This window comes from Sinocyclocheilus rhinocerous, unplaced genomic scaffold (genome assembly GCF_001515625.1).
Source record: "Sinocyclocheilus rhinocerous isolate Xijiao unplaced genomic scaffold, SAMN03320098_v1.1 scaffold3201, whole genome shotgun sequence".
Taxonomy (NCBI): domain Eukaryota; kingdom Metazoa; phylum Chordata; class Actinopteri; order Cypriniformes; family Cyprinidae; genus Sinocyclocheilus; species Sinocyclocheilus rhinocerous.
The window spans coordinates 306,492-321,646 of NW_015662182.1; the positions used below are offsets into that span (position 1 = coordinate 306,492).

A 15,155-nucleotide genomic window follows, 5' to 3' on the forward strand; every position below is an offset into this window, starting at 1 on the left:
ATGCTGCCTTCACGTGCTATCGGAAATGTCCTATTTCCCACTTATGAAGTCGTGATTACGAGCTTGTCATATTCAAGTGCTTTAATGTCGGAAAGAATAAAATGTAGCATCCCATTGGTTGACAATCATATAAACATTCACCGCTCTATACATGCAGTTTGCTGACAATTCTGGAATTTCGGTCAAATACATGCTTATTTCACTGCTTATAAAACATACAATATGCTTCGAATGATCGTTCATATCTAGCCTATAAATACACTACTTTAGACTACAAGACAAAGGGATGTAGTTGTTGTGAGAACAGCATTGACAGCAGCAATGGTTGTCCCCTCCACCATGTTTAAAGATTATGACCCGCCCAACTCGGAAACTGGTATCAAAATTATTTCGGAATTTCCAAGTAGTAAATACGTCTTGAGAGGCATTCACGTCTAATTTCCGATTAGGAAACTCGTATTTACAATAATTCCGATAGCACGTGAAGGCAGCATTATTACATCCAAGTGAAGGATGTAATACCAACATGTCAGAAAAAAATTAAAAACTAGAATCACTGAGTTGGAAAAAGAATCACCCCCTCCTAAAAATGACTTGTAAACTCAATCAGGTGTAGCTAATCACCTTCTCAATGGCATACAAAGCCAGACTTTCAACTGTGATCAGCTGTGATCATTTTGATTAGCTCAGCATGAAAAGAGCTTTCGTGGATCTTTTCAGTCCATGGTAGTGCAACGGAAGCAAACACTCAACTATGTGAAGTCGTGGCCTAATGGTTAGAGAGTCGGACTCGAAACCCAAAGGTTGCGGGTTCGAGTCTCGTACCGGCAGGGCTGCTCCCCGGGCGCCGCAGCATAAATGGCTGCCCACTGCTCCGGGTGTGTGTTCACGGTTTGTGTGTGTTCACTGCTGTGTGTGTGCACTTTGGATGGGATAAATGCAGAGCACTAATTCCAAGTACGGGTCACCATACTTGGCCACATGTCACGTCACGTCACGTCACTTTTAAAAAACTATGGGCACCCATCAAAAGATCACCCGGATAAAGCTGTGGACAGGCGCAAATCAGGAGATGGATACAAAAAAATTATTTATTAAGAAATTGAAGGTAATTTTTTCAACACAGACCCTCCCTGGATCAGGACGTCGTTCCAAACTGGATGAAAGAGCCAGGAGGAAACTGGTCAGAGAGGTTACCAAGAGACCTACAGCAACTATGAAACAGTTGCAGGAATTTATGACAAAGAGTGGTCAATGTGCGCATGTGATGACAATATCACAAATGTGGCTTGTATGGGAGGGTTGCAAAAAAAAAAGCCACTCCTCAAGAACGGCCAAATGCAGTCACGACTGAGCTTTGCCAAAACGCACCTTGAAGATTCTGAGACAGATTAGAATAAAATTGAATTATTTGGCCTAAACACCAAAGGTTATATCCAATACAGCTCACCATCCAAATAATACCATTCCAAGCATGGGTGTGTTTCTCTGCAGCAGGGACTGGGGCACTTGTCAGGATAGAAGGAAAAATGGATGGGGAAAAATACCGTCAAATTCTTGAGGAAAATCTGCTGCCCTCTGCTAGAAAGTTGTCAATGGGAAGAAGTTTTACCTTCCAACATGACAATGACCCAAAGCACACAGAAAAACTGAGCACACAGTGGTTGAAGGAGAAAAAGGTGAATGTCCTTGCATGGCCTTGTCAGAGCCCAGACTTAAAGCCCATTGAAAATCTGTGGGATGACTTGAAGTCTGCAGTCCACAACAGGTCACCATCAAATTTAATTGAATTTGAGCAGTTCTGCAAAGTAGAGTGGGCAAATATTCCAAAGTCTAGATGTTAGTAGAGACATATCCCAACAGACTAAAGGCTGTAATTAAAACAAAAGGTGGTTAAAAAAAATAAAAAAAAACTTACACAAGGGTTGATCCTTTTTCCAACTTCCAACTGATTCTGTTTTTTTTATTTTTTTCTGATATGTTGGTGTTATATTGTTCACTTCGATGTTATAAGTTGCACTGAGTAAATACAGCTGGATAAAACAAAAACTGTCCGTCTTAATTTCAGGCTGCAAAGCAGCAAAATGTGATTATTTTAAAGAGGGTGGTTCTTTTCTATACCCACTGTACAATGTCAGATTCCTTAATACATGTTTACAAGTACCGGTAATAGGGCAATAAAAACCAACTAGCAACAAGTGAGTTGAATATCAAGCTAATTTACCATATTTTGTGAACAATGAAAGTAATATATTTATCATACTTCCAATCTAGCAGACAGCACTGAATATGTACTCCAACAGCCTGTCAAGTTTTTGTTTGTTTTCCAAAGAGCTCGAGAGGAAGCTGTCTATTATTTCTGTGCACTTTTCTGGCAGGGGGTGACAATTTGTCTAGATGCCATGATGCAAGCCTTTCCAGCCACTGACTGTCTCCAGAAAACCCTGAAGCTCTTTTACTCGCCCATTTTTCGTCTGAGTGAGGCAGGTATTCCTATTGGCCCCAACTCCTCAACTCCTGCCTCCTCTAAACACATGCTGCATCTGTACACCACGCCAGCACCTGTCTATCAGGTAGGTGGGAGATGAATAGAAATTTAACATGATATTTAGTGATAATAATAGCCAGAGGTGTAATGAGTACCTGAAAACCATACTTGAGTAAAAGTACAGATACCTAGCAGTTAAAATTACACCATTACAAGTTACAAGTCACCAATTCCAAAACAACTTGAGTAAAAGCCTTACCCCCCGTTTCACAGACAAGGCTTAAGCTAGTCCCAGACTAAAATGCATGTTTGAGCTGTCTCAACTGAAAATATCTTGCTCTGACATATCTTAAAATATGTCAGTGTCATTGTTCTGTGTCAAGATGCACACCTGTAATGTTTTCTTCCAAGGCATTTTTGTAAAAGTTGCTTAAATATCTTAATTTAACTAAGGCCTAGTCCTGGCTTAAGCTAAGAAACTTGTAGTGTTTAGTGAAGTGAAGTAGAGAGTAAAAGTTGTTAATATTCTTGATACTCAGTAAAACTACACAGCTCCTCTAACAAGAGTAAAAACACATTACAATAAATGTATTTATGCTAAATACAGTGCCACACGTTGTCAAAACTATCTCAGTACACATGGATCCACGAAAACGGCTAAAAACGCTGTATTATGTTATTATCAGGCCAGTAGTTGGCGATGTCACTTTGTAAAGATACACCATGCGCCTGGGCACATATCTGTACAGTAGACGTAATACACATGCACATAATGTCAGCGTTTTCACAATTTTGCATTTTTATAGTTTACACAGGGACAATAACATCTGATAATTGTTTTCAAAAATTTGCACTTTGAAACCCATTTTCAAAAGTTTGTGTTTTTAGACCCCCAAAATGCTGTTGTTGTGTAAGTGAACGACCAAAACGCATAAAACGTTTTCCATTTTTAGTTGAAAACGGTGCTGTGTACACACGCTCTTCTTAGATTTGGAATCAAACAATTCCCAACTGATTAAAGTGCACATTCCCAGGTTTTTATTAAAGGGTATTGTCATACATTTTATTTTCAACTTGTACAAATGCCAGTACCTTTTAAACATAGTCCTCCTCAGCCATTACAGGCTGCCATAATGTCCATCTCTAATCAAACACACCTGCCTGTAACTCTCTAGCAAACCTCAAGGCTTTGGTTAGATTTTTTGGGAATGTTTGATTAGAATTGGAGCTAAACTCTGCATGACAGTGCACCTCCATAACCGAAGTTGACATCCCTGCATTAGGGGGTCTGTTTAACTCAGTGGGTTCTAGAAGGATACGTTTGTCGAGAAGTACTTACAAGAGCAAGCATAGGGTCTGAATAAATGTTGGACAGATGACTAAAGCTGGAATAAAAATAAAAACTAACATACTTGAAATTCAAAAACTAAGTAAAGTAAAATATAAATGTTTACTCAGTTTAATGTCCAGGCAAAAACATAAAGCACAATACAAAAAAGCACAGCTTTAAATTGTACTCAATTGTTTAAAAAGTAGGTTTGATCGAGGCTGAAAAATTTAATTAATTATGCAATGTGTGTTGTCATTTTCACATGTTAAAACCAAAATATATAAAGATACTGTTTAATATTATCTGAGAATGTGCACTTTAACCACTTGTGAATTGTTTGATTACAAATCTAAAACTCTGGAGATTAGAGGAAAATCAAGAAAAAATTTGTCTTCGTCCCATTGATTGAGCACACATACTTACACCTTGATCACAGGTGGGACCAAGCCATTGTTTTGCAAGTCACAAGTAAGTCCCTCATCAAGACAGACAAATCAAAGTGAAGTCCTCAACTTGTTTTAGACTTCAAGTCTTAAACAAGTCATTAGTTATCTTTGCCAAAATCACTGTCAAGAGTATTTATTATTTTTGTACATTTATACTAATTTATATCAGGTAGGCTTTTAAAAGATGTTCACTTCTCAGTTCAATTTCATATGAGAATTCAAAACAAAATTAAATTAATTTTAATTTGAAAATTAAATGAATTGTTTAGTGGGGAAATTAATCATTGATTTGCTGCACATTTGTATTCACTTAGACAAATATGGGCAAGATTTTTGAAAGGTATTTTTATAAAACAAGTGCTATTGGTAACTAAACTAAATGAAAACGTTTCGTTAGCTGGAATAAAAATAAAAACTAACATACTTGAAATTCAAAAACTAAGTAAAGTAAAATATAAATGGCCACAAAATCATTTTGGAAGCCAACTGCAAGAAACATGAAAATGCCACTAGACAGCAATAAGACCATGAAAAGCTTTTCAATAATTCCAGTTGGTTTGTTAATTGTAGCAGCCATAAAATAAAAAAAGTAAAAGAAAAACTAAATGAACTGAAACTGAATTGAATTATTGAAATGTTATAACTGTAATAACCCTGATGAACACGCACTTGTTTCTACAGTTTTTTTATTCAAATGCTGAGACAAAATAAAGTCAATGTCTGCATAATGTAGTATAATGAATGTCAGTCCAACAGAACTGTTTGCTTTTTAATAAGACACTGTCTACTCTCAATGAATCACTGATTTGCTGCACAGTTTCAAACAGTTTCAAAGTACCAAAAAAAAGGCATAATGTCATATGATTAAATTGTTCAATTGATTTATAGGCTAAATAATTATGAATTAAAAGAGATTTTAATGGGTCAGAAACCAAATATTCAAAGAAGGGTCAAACATTAAACTTACTGCAGTAAAACTCACCCCCCTCTCCCTGTGTTAACCACTCCATTGCTATGTAGACCATTTAAAAAAACAAAAACATTTTAGTTACAACTGCATCTGTCTCTGAAAAACATTTAGTAGTGACTGATATAATGTTATTTTCAGAACTTTTATTTCCTTCTTATCTGTAACGTGGTGGACAGCAGATCTTAGAACACTGGAAACAGAATGAAAAATACAGTTTTTGCTCAGAACGATCTGAAATGTTAAAAGATTTTAGTCTTTCCAGGTTGAGTCTCAAGTCCTCTTCTTGATAATGTCTGATTGATTATGCTGTTACTTCAATCCAAGTCAAGTACAAGTCATGAAACTCAAGCCCACAACCCTGCTGTGAATGCACTGGAAGTCAGCTTGGATAAACGAGCCTACCAACTAAAATAAAAAATTGTTTAACCATAGATCTGATCAGAACACTAATTTATAGAATCTAAAAGACACTGTTGGTTATGTCTCTAGGTGCTGAATGAGAGAGACGCCTTGTATCTCCATCTGCTGTTTGGGCTGAAAGACCGCAATCTTGGCATGCTGGAATCCAACTTCTGCTCTACCGTCTTTTATGCCTTCAGAGCCCTGCAGGTACAGTGAGGTCCAAAAGTCTGAGACCACTATTGAAAATGCTTCTATATTAAATTATTTATTGCAAATTAAATAACCATCATTGCATTTTTGAATGATCACCTAGTAGTGCATCTCTATTATTATTATCATCATTTATTTTGTATCATTGTTATTTTAAGGTTTAAATGTTTGTATAATGCTATCAGGTGAACAGGAATGCTAAATTTGCTTATTCAATTAGTGACCAAGGCATAATGAAGAATTCATTTTAAATCATAAATGTTTCAAAACTTTTGCTGTTGTAAAAGAGGAAAATTGAAGTTTTTCAGTGTAGTCTCAGACTGTTGGGCCCCACTCTGTACATGTTCAAAAAACACAGCTTTACCATGAATGAATACAGGTTAATGAAGTGCAACAGAATTGGAAGAAGTGGCATTACACTTGAGATTCTTGTCCCGCTCCCAGATTTGTCTAATCAGTTTTTTTATAACTGACACTGAATAGATCAGAAAGATCCCGAGTAGCAATCTGTGTATCTGCATTTAGGAACGTTGGAAAGATCTTGTGGTGGATGTGGAAGTGGGCATGATCAACTCCGGTCTGAGCCTGAAGGCTGATGTACGCCATGCTCTAGAGAAACTGATGAAGCCAGATCCGGAGAGAGCCGCTGAGCTCACAGCCCAGTTTGAGGAAGGCTTTGAGGGGATCGCACTCAGGATATGGCCCCAGTTACACCTGGTTCTGACAGTGGATTCGGGCTCCAACCAGATTTATGGGGAGATGTTACGGCGGCACTACTGTAAAGATATCCCATTCTACTCCCCTTTCTACGCTGCCACTGAAGGTGTGTTTGTATGTGGATGCATGTGTGTACATTTCTGAACTGGATAGTGGATAGTGATATTTTAAAGTGATAAGCCATGATAGAGCCATGATAGGTCTTTGTGTTATTGCTTTTTCCATGGGCAGGGTTGGAAGGGTTACGTTTCTGATTACAGAATGCTTATTTGTAGCGTATTCCCTAGGATTACTGAAGGTATACTACTGGTCAAAATTTAAAATAATTACGATTTTTTAATGTTTTTGGAAGTCATTCCTGGAGTGTGTTTCCCAAAAGCAACTATGGTCGCAAGTTCTGTTGTTACCAATACAGTTCATTGGAACTTTTGACTATAGTTAGATAACGATGCTTTTGAGAAACGCACCACAACACAGTAAATGGCAACATGCATGTGTAAAGTTGTAAATGAGCCATATACCGGCATAGAGTACAGTTCACATGGATGCATTAGCTGTATATAATGGTCTGTAATTCATGTTTCAGGCCTGATAGGTGTGAACCTGTGGCCTCAGCAGGAGAGCAGACAATATCTCCTGTGTCCTCGCTCCATGTTCTGTGAGTTTATACCAGAGAAGGATCTGGATTCAGAACAGCCCAAAACTCTCCTGATGGAGCAGCTTCAAGAAGGACATAACTATGAGTTGCTGGTCACCAACGCTTCAGGATTATTCAGGTCAGGTACATGATCCTGCTTCTACACGTTTAAAACAAAGTTCTGTCATGAAACTCTTGATGGCACAGGCCAAAACATCCTAACTCAGCCTGATTTAATCACATCTGTGACGAGTGGGGCGGGGCCGAGAGCCGTGGGAACGGAGCGAAGCCGGTGGAGTTAATGATAATGAGCGACACCTGCGCCACTCACCGGTCTCGAGTCCCACGGAGGAGCTCCAGAAGGATAAAAGGAGGAGTAGCGACAGTGAAGGATGAGAGAGGACCAGGCCTGGATTTTATGTTGTTGTTTTATGCGGCAGTCGTCCGTGAGGGGCTGCCGCTTTTACTTTCGTTATGTGTTTATTTATTTATTAAAGTTTTATGTTTAAATGTTCGCCAGTTCCCGCCTCCTTCTTCCCGATCTACAAACGTTTGTTACAACATCATTATTCACATGGCGCAGCGAATGGTTTTTGTTGCATCAGCAGCCAGTGAGCTTGCTGCTCAACATTAAAATACCTGGCCAGTGTTTGCTGTAGCAGTTTGCTGCATGCTTCAGAAACCCTCCACCTTCCCCAGCACCACCTGTGTAGATCTGCTACAGGGTAATTTCACATATGTTATATATGCAGCTGCAGCATGTCTTACACACTCACCACTAAGATCAAATACATTAACATTGCCATGTACAGTATATTAACATGCTAACCTTTCAGAGAGTTTTCATGACAGAACTGGGTTTTCTTTAAATTGTCTACTTTTGCTGCTATTTTACCATCTGTCTGTGAAGATCTTAATAGTCTTAAATAGAGAAAACTGTTAATTATTAATGGAAAAAACGAAGTAAATGTCACAGTATGTTTATTTGATGTTAAAATTTTCGCAGAAGTGAAGTTAAAATATCTGGTTGGGACATTCTTTTTAGAATGTGACTATTAAAGGCGCATGTGAGAGAAAAATGTTTTTAAAAATAGGATTGCACATGTATGTTACACACGCATACTATGCGGATGATGATAGTTACACCATGCACACTGAACACATACCTTAGCACAGGGGTGTCCAAACTCAGTCCTGGAGGGCCGGTGTCCTGCAGAGTTTAGCTCCAACCCTAATCAAACACACCTGAACCAGCTAATCAAGGTCTTATTATGCATACTAGAAACTTCCAGACAGGTATCTTGAGGCAAGTTGGAGCTAAACTCTGCAGGACACCGGCCCTCCAGGACTGACTTTGGACACCCCTGCCTTAGCACATTGGTTCCCAACCCTGGTCCTGGAGGCACCCCAACACTGCACGTTTTGCATGTCTCCTTAATCAAACACACCTGATTCAGGTCATCAGCTCATTAGTAGAGACTCCAAGACAGGGGTGTCCAAACTCGGTCCTAGAGGGCCACTGTCCTGCAGAGTTTAGCTCCAACCCCAATTAAACCCACCTGCACTAGCTAATCAAGGTCTTAGTAGGCATACTAGAAACTGGCAGGCAGGTGTGTTGAGGCAAGTTGGAGCTAAACTCTGCAGGACAGTGGCCCTCCAGGACCGAGTTTGGACACCCCTGCTCCCAAGTCCTGAAACTGGTGTGTCAGAGAAAAGAGACATGCAAAATATGCAGTGTTGGGGTGCCCCCAGGACCAGGGTGGGGAATCACTGCCTTAGCATACACATAAAACAGGAAAGTATACTTTTAAGCTTTACTGTTAAACTTACTGTTTGGGCTTAAATGCAATGTTTCAAGCATTTGAGCATGGCTGACAGAATTATGAAATGTTATTAACATGAACAATGCATTGAATAAGTCATTAAGTTACTTTACCTGTGAACAGGCAGTGCTGTAATGCTGTTTTTGAGCATTTTCTTTAAAGACACAGATGATGCCATGAATTAGTGCATTGGATATTTTAAAAATGAAAAGAAAAAAAAAGAATTAGAGGAAGTAAATATTGAGGAAATTGGTGAAACAATGTAGTGGACATTCTCTAAAGTCTCTCATCTGTGTTTTTCAGGTATCGCATTGGAGATGTTGTGAAAGTAGTTGGGTTTCATAACCAGTGTCCAAAAGTGGAGTTTCAGTATAGGTACACATTTTTATTATACATTATATAATCAAATGTTTAATTCAACTGAGTGTCCTCAGGTGGTACACAGCACAACACTTTTAAGGTAAATTTTTTAAATGTTGTAATTAAAATTTCTTGTTACATCTTTAATATTTTTATGTGTCTACAAGTTATTTGGCAGTGCGAAATGTGAATAGGGATGTGAAGTTTTCTGCAGTAGCTTCATTCTTGTAGCTCAAACAGTAGAGTGTGGGACTAGCAAGGCTAAGATTGTGGATCTGATTACCAGGGAATGCATGAACTTGAAATAATATTAATGTAGTACTGGTGGTATATTCTGACTAATCACTGGAGCAGTGTTATTCTGTTTGCCCTTGCAGCAGTATATATTATTATGTATGCTTCTACAGTCATTACACTTTCTAACAAATTCATACATGCAGATTTCTTTTTGCCTAATTCTGGAAAAGCTGAAGATGGTACCTTGTCTGAGATTTTGAGAAGCACTTATCTAATCAATCATCATTTCTGTGTAATGGTTTGCTTAACGTGTGTGTTCAGGCGCGGTCAGATGTTGAGCGTGCGTGGTGAGAAAGTGTCTGAATCACTGTTTTTGGGGGCTCTTAAGAAGGCAGTGACACAGTGGCCAGGAGCCAGACTAATAGACTACAGCTGCGTTGAGAGTGGCATTTTAGGTAATGTTCGTCTTTTATGAATTCATTTGTATTTTAAAGGAATGTTCCAGGAACATTACAATTTAAACTCTATATAGCAGTTTGCGAATATTTCAGCTGTTATTATATGTGTGAATAGTGTTATAGAATTATGTCTGTGTCTGTCTGTGTAAACATCAGTATAATGTAAGTTGTATTGAATCTGGAACTTGAATTGAACTTTCTTAAGGTTGATGTTTTATGTAATACTGAAATGCATTAAATGTTGCATTTAATTTGTTGTTTGTGTTTACTGTAGGCAGTGCATCTGGAATAGCTCAGCCGCATTATCTTGTGTTTGTTGAGCTAAAGGGTGTGAGGAACCTCTCAGAGGAACAAAGATACAAGGTGATTATCTATAATGTTCATTCAAGAACTTTGAAGAGACCCTTCTCTTTAACTGCTCGTTATATTCCAGATTGCTTTTTAAATCCAACAGTTAGACCACTGCCTACAGGAGGACTCTGATATCTACCGATCCTTCAGGATGAAGGGCAGCATCGGACCAATGAGAGTTCAGCTCGTTCGTGAGGGAACTTTCCAAGAACTGAAAGATCGCATGATGGCCTTCTCCAGTGCTTCGTCTAACAACTTCAAAATGCAGCGTGTGATACGCAACAGAGAGTTTGCAGACTTTCTACTGCAGAGGGCTTTTTCATGAGCATTTCAATTAGAGATGAATGAAGTGTCATTTTTGGCAATGTTAAAATATTTTCTGCTATCCTAGTTTTATATGCTGAGATGATAGGTTGGTCTACTTGATGCTGCCAGAGAGATGGTTCTTGAGCCTGGTCCTGGAGGACCCCAATACTGCACATTTTGGATGTTTCCCTTATTTAGCACACAAGGTTTCTATAGGTAGTAATTTATTCATGGTAAGTTACTGTAGAGTATGCCGTCAACCTCAATTTCCATTTCCAAAAACCTAAGTAACTTTCAGGCTATGTTCGTGCTAATAGTTTGTTCTGACCAAATGGGACAGTCCATCATCAGATTGTAATGTAATTGAAAGCTTGTGAATTAGAATCCAGTAGAAAATTATTGAATTATAATAATCATTGTTATTATTATTACCTCACAAAATCTATTTCACCAAATTTGACTGATACCCAATATTACCAATGATTGATTTTTTCCTTTTGGAAATGACTTGAAACCACACAAGATTGTATCAAGTGCATGCCCAAGTTTTTAGGGCTCATTAGCAGTTCAAAATTTATGACTGACATTGTGAAATATTACATTACTTTTTAAAAATATATAAATACAAAAGATTTACTTTTAATAGTTCAAGCTGTATTAAAAGTCTTCTAGAGCCATATAACTTTGTGTGAGGAACAAACCAAAATTGAAGTCTATGAATTTGACCAGTTATTCTGGTCCAGTTCCAGTTCTTCTGGTCTCAGCCTGGGCTTGGACTCGAATGAGCTGGTCTCAACTGCAACACATACAAAACCTGAATGAGGGTGGTCTTGATAGTGACCTCCCATCTGTTTTAAACACCTTAGTCTTATTCAAAGTCACAGCAGCCAAAGAAAAAATCAGGTTCCAAAGTAAATCCATCTCCAATCAATGATTAAACATACTGATTGTAAACAAACAAATAATGTGACATCCTATCAAACAAGGTAAATTCTAAGCAGGTAAGCCAGCATACAACTATTAAATAAAACCGAAATGAAGGCACTTAAATAGTGTACATAGAGTCTAGTTCTTCAAAATAAGGTAAACCACAGCCTTGGCAAAGTCTGATGTAAACTGGAGTCTTCTGTTGAACCCAAAATATGCCAGAGTTTTCCGATGAGTAATGACCTCCTTGGTGAGGCTGTTGGCAGTCAGCTGTGTTTTGGTTGACCGCATGGGGAACAGCTCAACCTACTTGCTGAAATAATTCACAATGACAAGAAGGTATTGATTCAACCTTGGGCTTTTTTTGGGAACGGGTCCATAAGGTCAGTACCCAATATATGGCCAGGCTCCACCACCAACATAGATTGTAAATATTCTTGGAGATCCATGGCTTGTATTTCTGACAGATATGGCACAACTTGCAGTATTTCCAAACATAATTATGTATCTCTGGCCAATCTACAACATTCATCAGCTTAAGGTTTTTAATGGATGCATTTGGCATTTCTACCTTTCTGATTTCCTCCCAGCTGATGGGTACATTTCTATTATCACCTTGTGCCTGGTATATGGCATTCTGAGCTTGGGCTTCTACACATATTCTACATTAGTGAGGAACAACATTGGATTGCCCTTTGCTTTACTATGAAGTCACAGAGAAGGATAGCCCATCTCATCAGATGGGATGTTGGACTGGGGTACTGATCCAGGTACTGCCGTCACTTCTCTACTGGCCAAACTACAGCAAGACATTCCTTTTTGGGGTATGATGTTTCAGTTCTTTGAAGTAATGGGAAGCATAAGCAATCGTGTTCTCATTTGTGTTAACACAAATTGATTTTACTTGCATCCATTTGAACTTTCAAGAGTTTACTTAAGTCTGGTGGCATGAGACCTTTAATTTCTCAAAAACTGCCATTCCTCTTTCCTTCCCCAAACAAATATCCTTCTTCTTGAGAGCATTTAATGGAATGGCCCATTCCCGAAAAAAGACATGAATCGGTGATACCATCCTGATTGACCAAGCAACGATTGAACATCTTATAGTGGGCAGCAAGCAGAGAACATAGCAACCTTTTCACAGAATGTCGTGGAAAAGTCTTGCTACCAGTGTGTGTTTTTTTTGTGGACAACATAAAACATGCATAATGACCTGATCACAGGAACTGCTTTGTGAACAGACACAAAAGGGACATCTTAGCATATTTACACAATCTATTCAAAGATCTGTAAAGGCTTAATGAGCGCTGTTTTTGATCATATATACAATCTTACCTATAGGTAGTGGGGTATACATGAATGTATGAGTGAACGTTTAACATTTCAGAATCATGTTTGGCTTCTATGCATTCAGCACAATGCATCTGGAAGGTGTAAAAAGTCAATAATACATGGTTAAAACATTAAAGAGACTGTTCAAACTGTGAATTTTTGACGCACCAGAGTGGGCCATTTTGTGGCTAGATGTTATAACAACAGCCAGTCACTTTGGCACCAAGTTGCAATTGACGTTGCAATCAAGTGCAGTTCCTTAGTATGATGAAGGAAAAATGTACCCTCCAGTTCAGAGTTCAAAGTTCTGAAAGAAGGCTTCTGAACGGTTTTTTTTTTCTGAAAGAAGGGAAGTTTGGGGAAACAGTAACAGCAAACAACTTATCGTATTAAAGCTTCTCAACTTACATCCATTTAAAAAAAAGCCAACACGTTTTCAGTCCCAAGATAGTGAAAATCATGCCCCAAAATATCATGTCATGGTGTCAAAATTATGCCTCTTCACGTGCACTATAATTTTACAATGATACTTTTTTTTTGATGCCCTAGGCCTAGATGGCAAATGATTCTCATGGAAAGTATTGCAATAAAGACGCCAGAGGGCGCTTTTGGCATCTTGGATATGGTGCAATTTTTGGTGCATTAAATAGTCTGTGTTAATTAACAAATGCCATGTCAGATGCAGCTTCTGTACCATCTTGCAAGTATAAAGATGGCTTTTGTTGATGTTGCTAAAACTTTTATTGGTAACATAGTATCTAATTTAGATTGATTGAATTCATTTAAATTTGACATAAAAGACAACACATATATACTAAAATTATTATAAAAAGTATAAAGTTAAATATAAAGGCAAAAATACCCCTGGAAATCAATTCCAGGGGGCAAATATTGCCCCTTAATGGAAGTTAATTGTGACCCTGTCCAAGACAGCTTGTGTGATGAAGTTGAGACAAAGATACTAAGGGAAAAAGTGTTTTATTGGAGCCCTCATAATGAAATATAATTACATGCACATAAACAAAGCAAATTTACAATTGGAATAAAAGTTACATGCAAAAAGTGGTAAAAAGAGGAATCATTTTATACAAGATTCAAGGTTAATATAAATTTTAATGTAAGTTAAAAAGTTAATGTAAGTTTTGATTGATAATCAATAAAAGCATGAACAGCCCTCTACAGAACAATTAAAAGCTTCTGTATTGAGTATTCAGTGTCATAGTTTTTAAAAGTATAAAACAATATAATACATACAGTAAGTGTGTAATCAGTCTACTACTGCAATGCTAGTTTTATGACCACTCAAAGTAATTTGTGCACATTATTAAAACTTTATTCATTACATACCTACACTATAATCACACTTACAAGTGTCCACATGAAAGACTGTGTTAATTCATATGTGTGCAGGTCCATGTTGCATATAATGTAGAATGAATTAAATCAAATAGCTCCTTATCACTGATTTAAGTGGTCACACATTGTGCAAATGAAAATAAACCCTGAGTCTCAATCCAAGTATTAAATTCAGCTACTTAGTGCAATAGAGTACTACTGGAATTCTGACAGCAGCTTTTTAAAAAGTTTTACATAATTTCAACAACATGCAACAACATTCCCATATTCGGCAAAGACAGTAACTGTTATTAATAAGCATTGCTAATTTGTCATGCAGCATTCTGTCAACTGTGCATATACAGTGGGTACGGAAAGTATTCAGACCCCCTTAAATTTTTCACTCTTTGTTATATTGCAGCCATTTGCTAAAATCATTTAAGTTAATTTTTTTTCCTCATTAATGTACACACAGCACCCCATATTGACAGAAAAACACAGAATTGTTGAGCTGTGGGTACATTAATGAGGAAAAAAAATTAACAAATGATTTTAGCAAATGGCTGCAATATAACAAAGAGTGAAAAATTTAAGGGGGTCTGAATACTTTCCGTACCCACTGTATGTATTAAAGTGGCTGCTATTTTATCTGTTCTGATAGTTACACAGAATAATCCTTTTGTGGATACATTCTGGGCTTTTAATTTTATGGTAACATTTCTTTCAATACTACATGGCCATCAAATAATACATTATGATGAGGTCATCTGATTGAATACATTTTTTAAAATAAATATTAAAAATGAGGGCAGTCTATCATGGGCAT

The 15,155-nt window shown here is 37.6% G+C and overlaps 1 protein-coding gene across 1 annotated transcript in view; it reads left to right on the plus strand.

Moving 5' to 3' along the window:
- ghdc (GH3 domain containing) overlaps positions 1–10,941 on the plus strand; it is a 16,396-nt gene extending 5,455 nt beyond the window's left edge. The window contains exons 4-11 of the mRNA XM_016538008.1: positions 2,379–2,573; positions 5,724–5,843; positions 6,372–6,669; positions 7,150–7,339; positions 9,327–9,398; positions 9,942–10,075; positions 10,353–10,441; positions 10,533–10,941. Coding sequence (XP_016393494.1) covers positions 2,379–2,573; positions 5,724–5,843; positions 6,372–6,669; positions 7,150–7,339; positions 9,327–9,398; positions 9,942–10,075; positions 10,353–10,441; positions 10,533–10,754 — 1,320 coding nt within the window. The 3' untranslated portion in view covers positions 10,755–10,941. The remainder of the gene's footprint in view (positions 1–2,378; positions 2,574–5,723; positions 5,844–6,371; positions 6,670–7,149; positions 7,340–9,326; positions 9,399–9,941; positions 10,076–10,352; positions 10,442–10,532) is intronic.
- Positions 10,942–15,155: the final 4,214 nt, after the last annotated feature.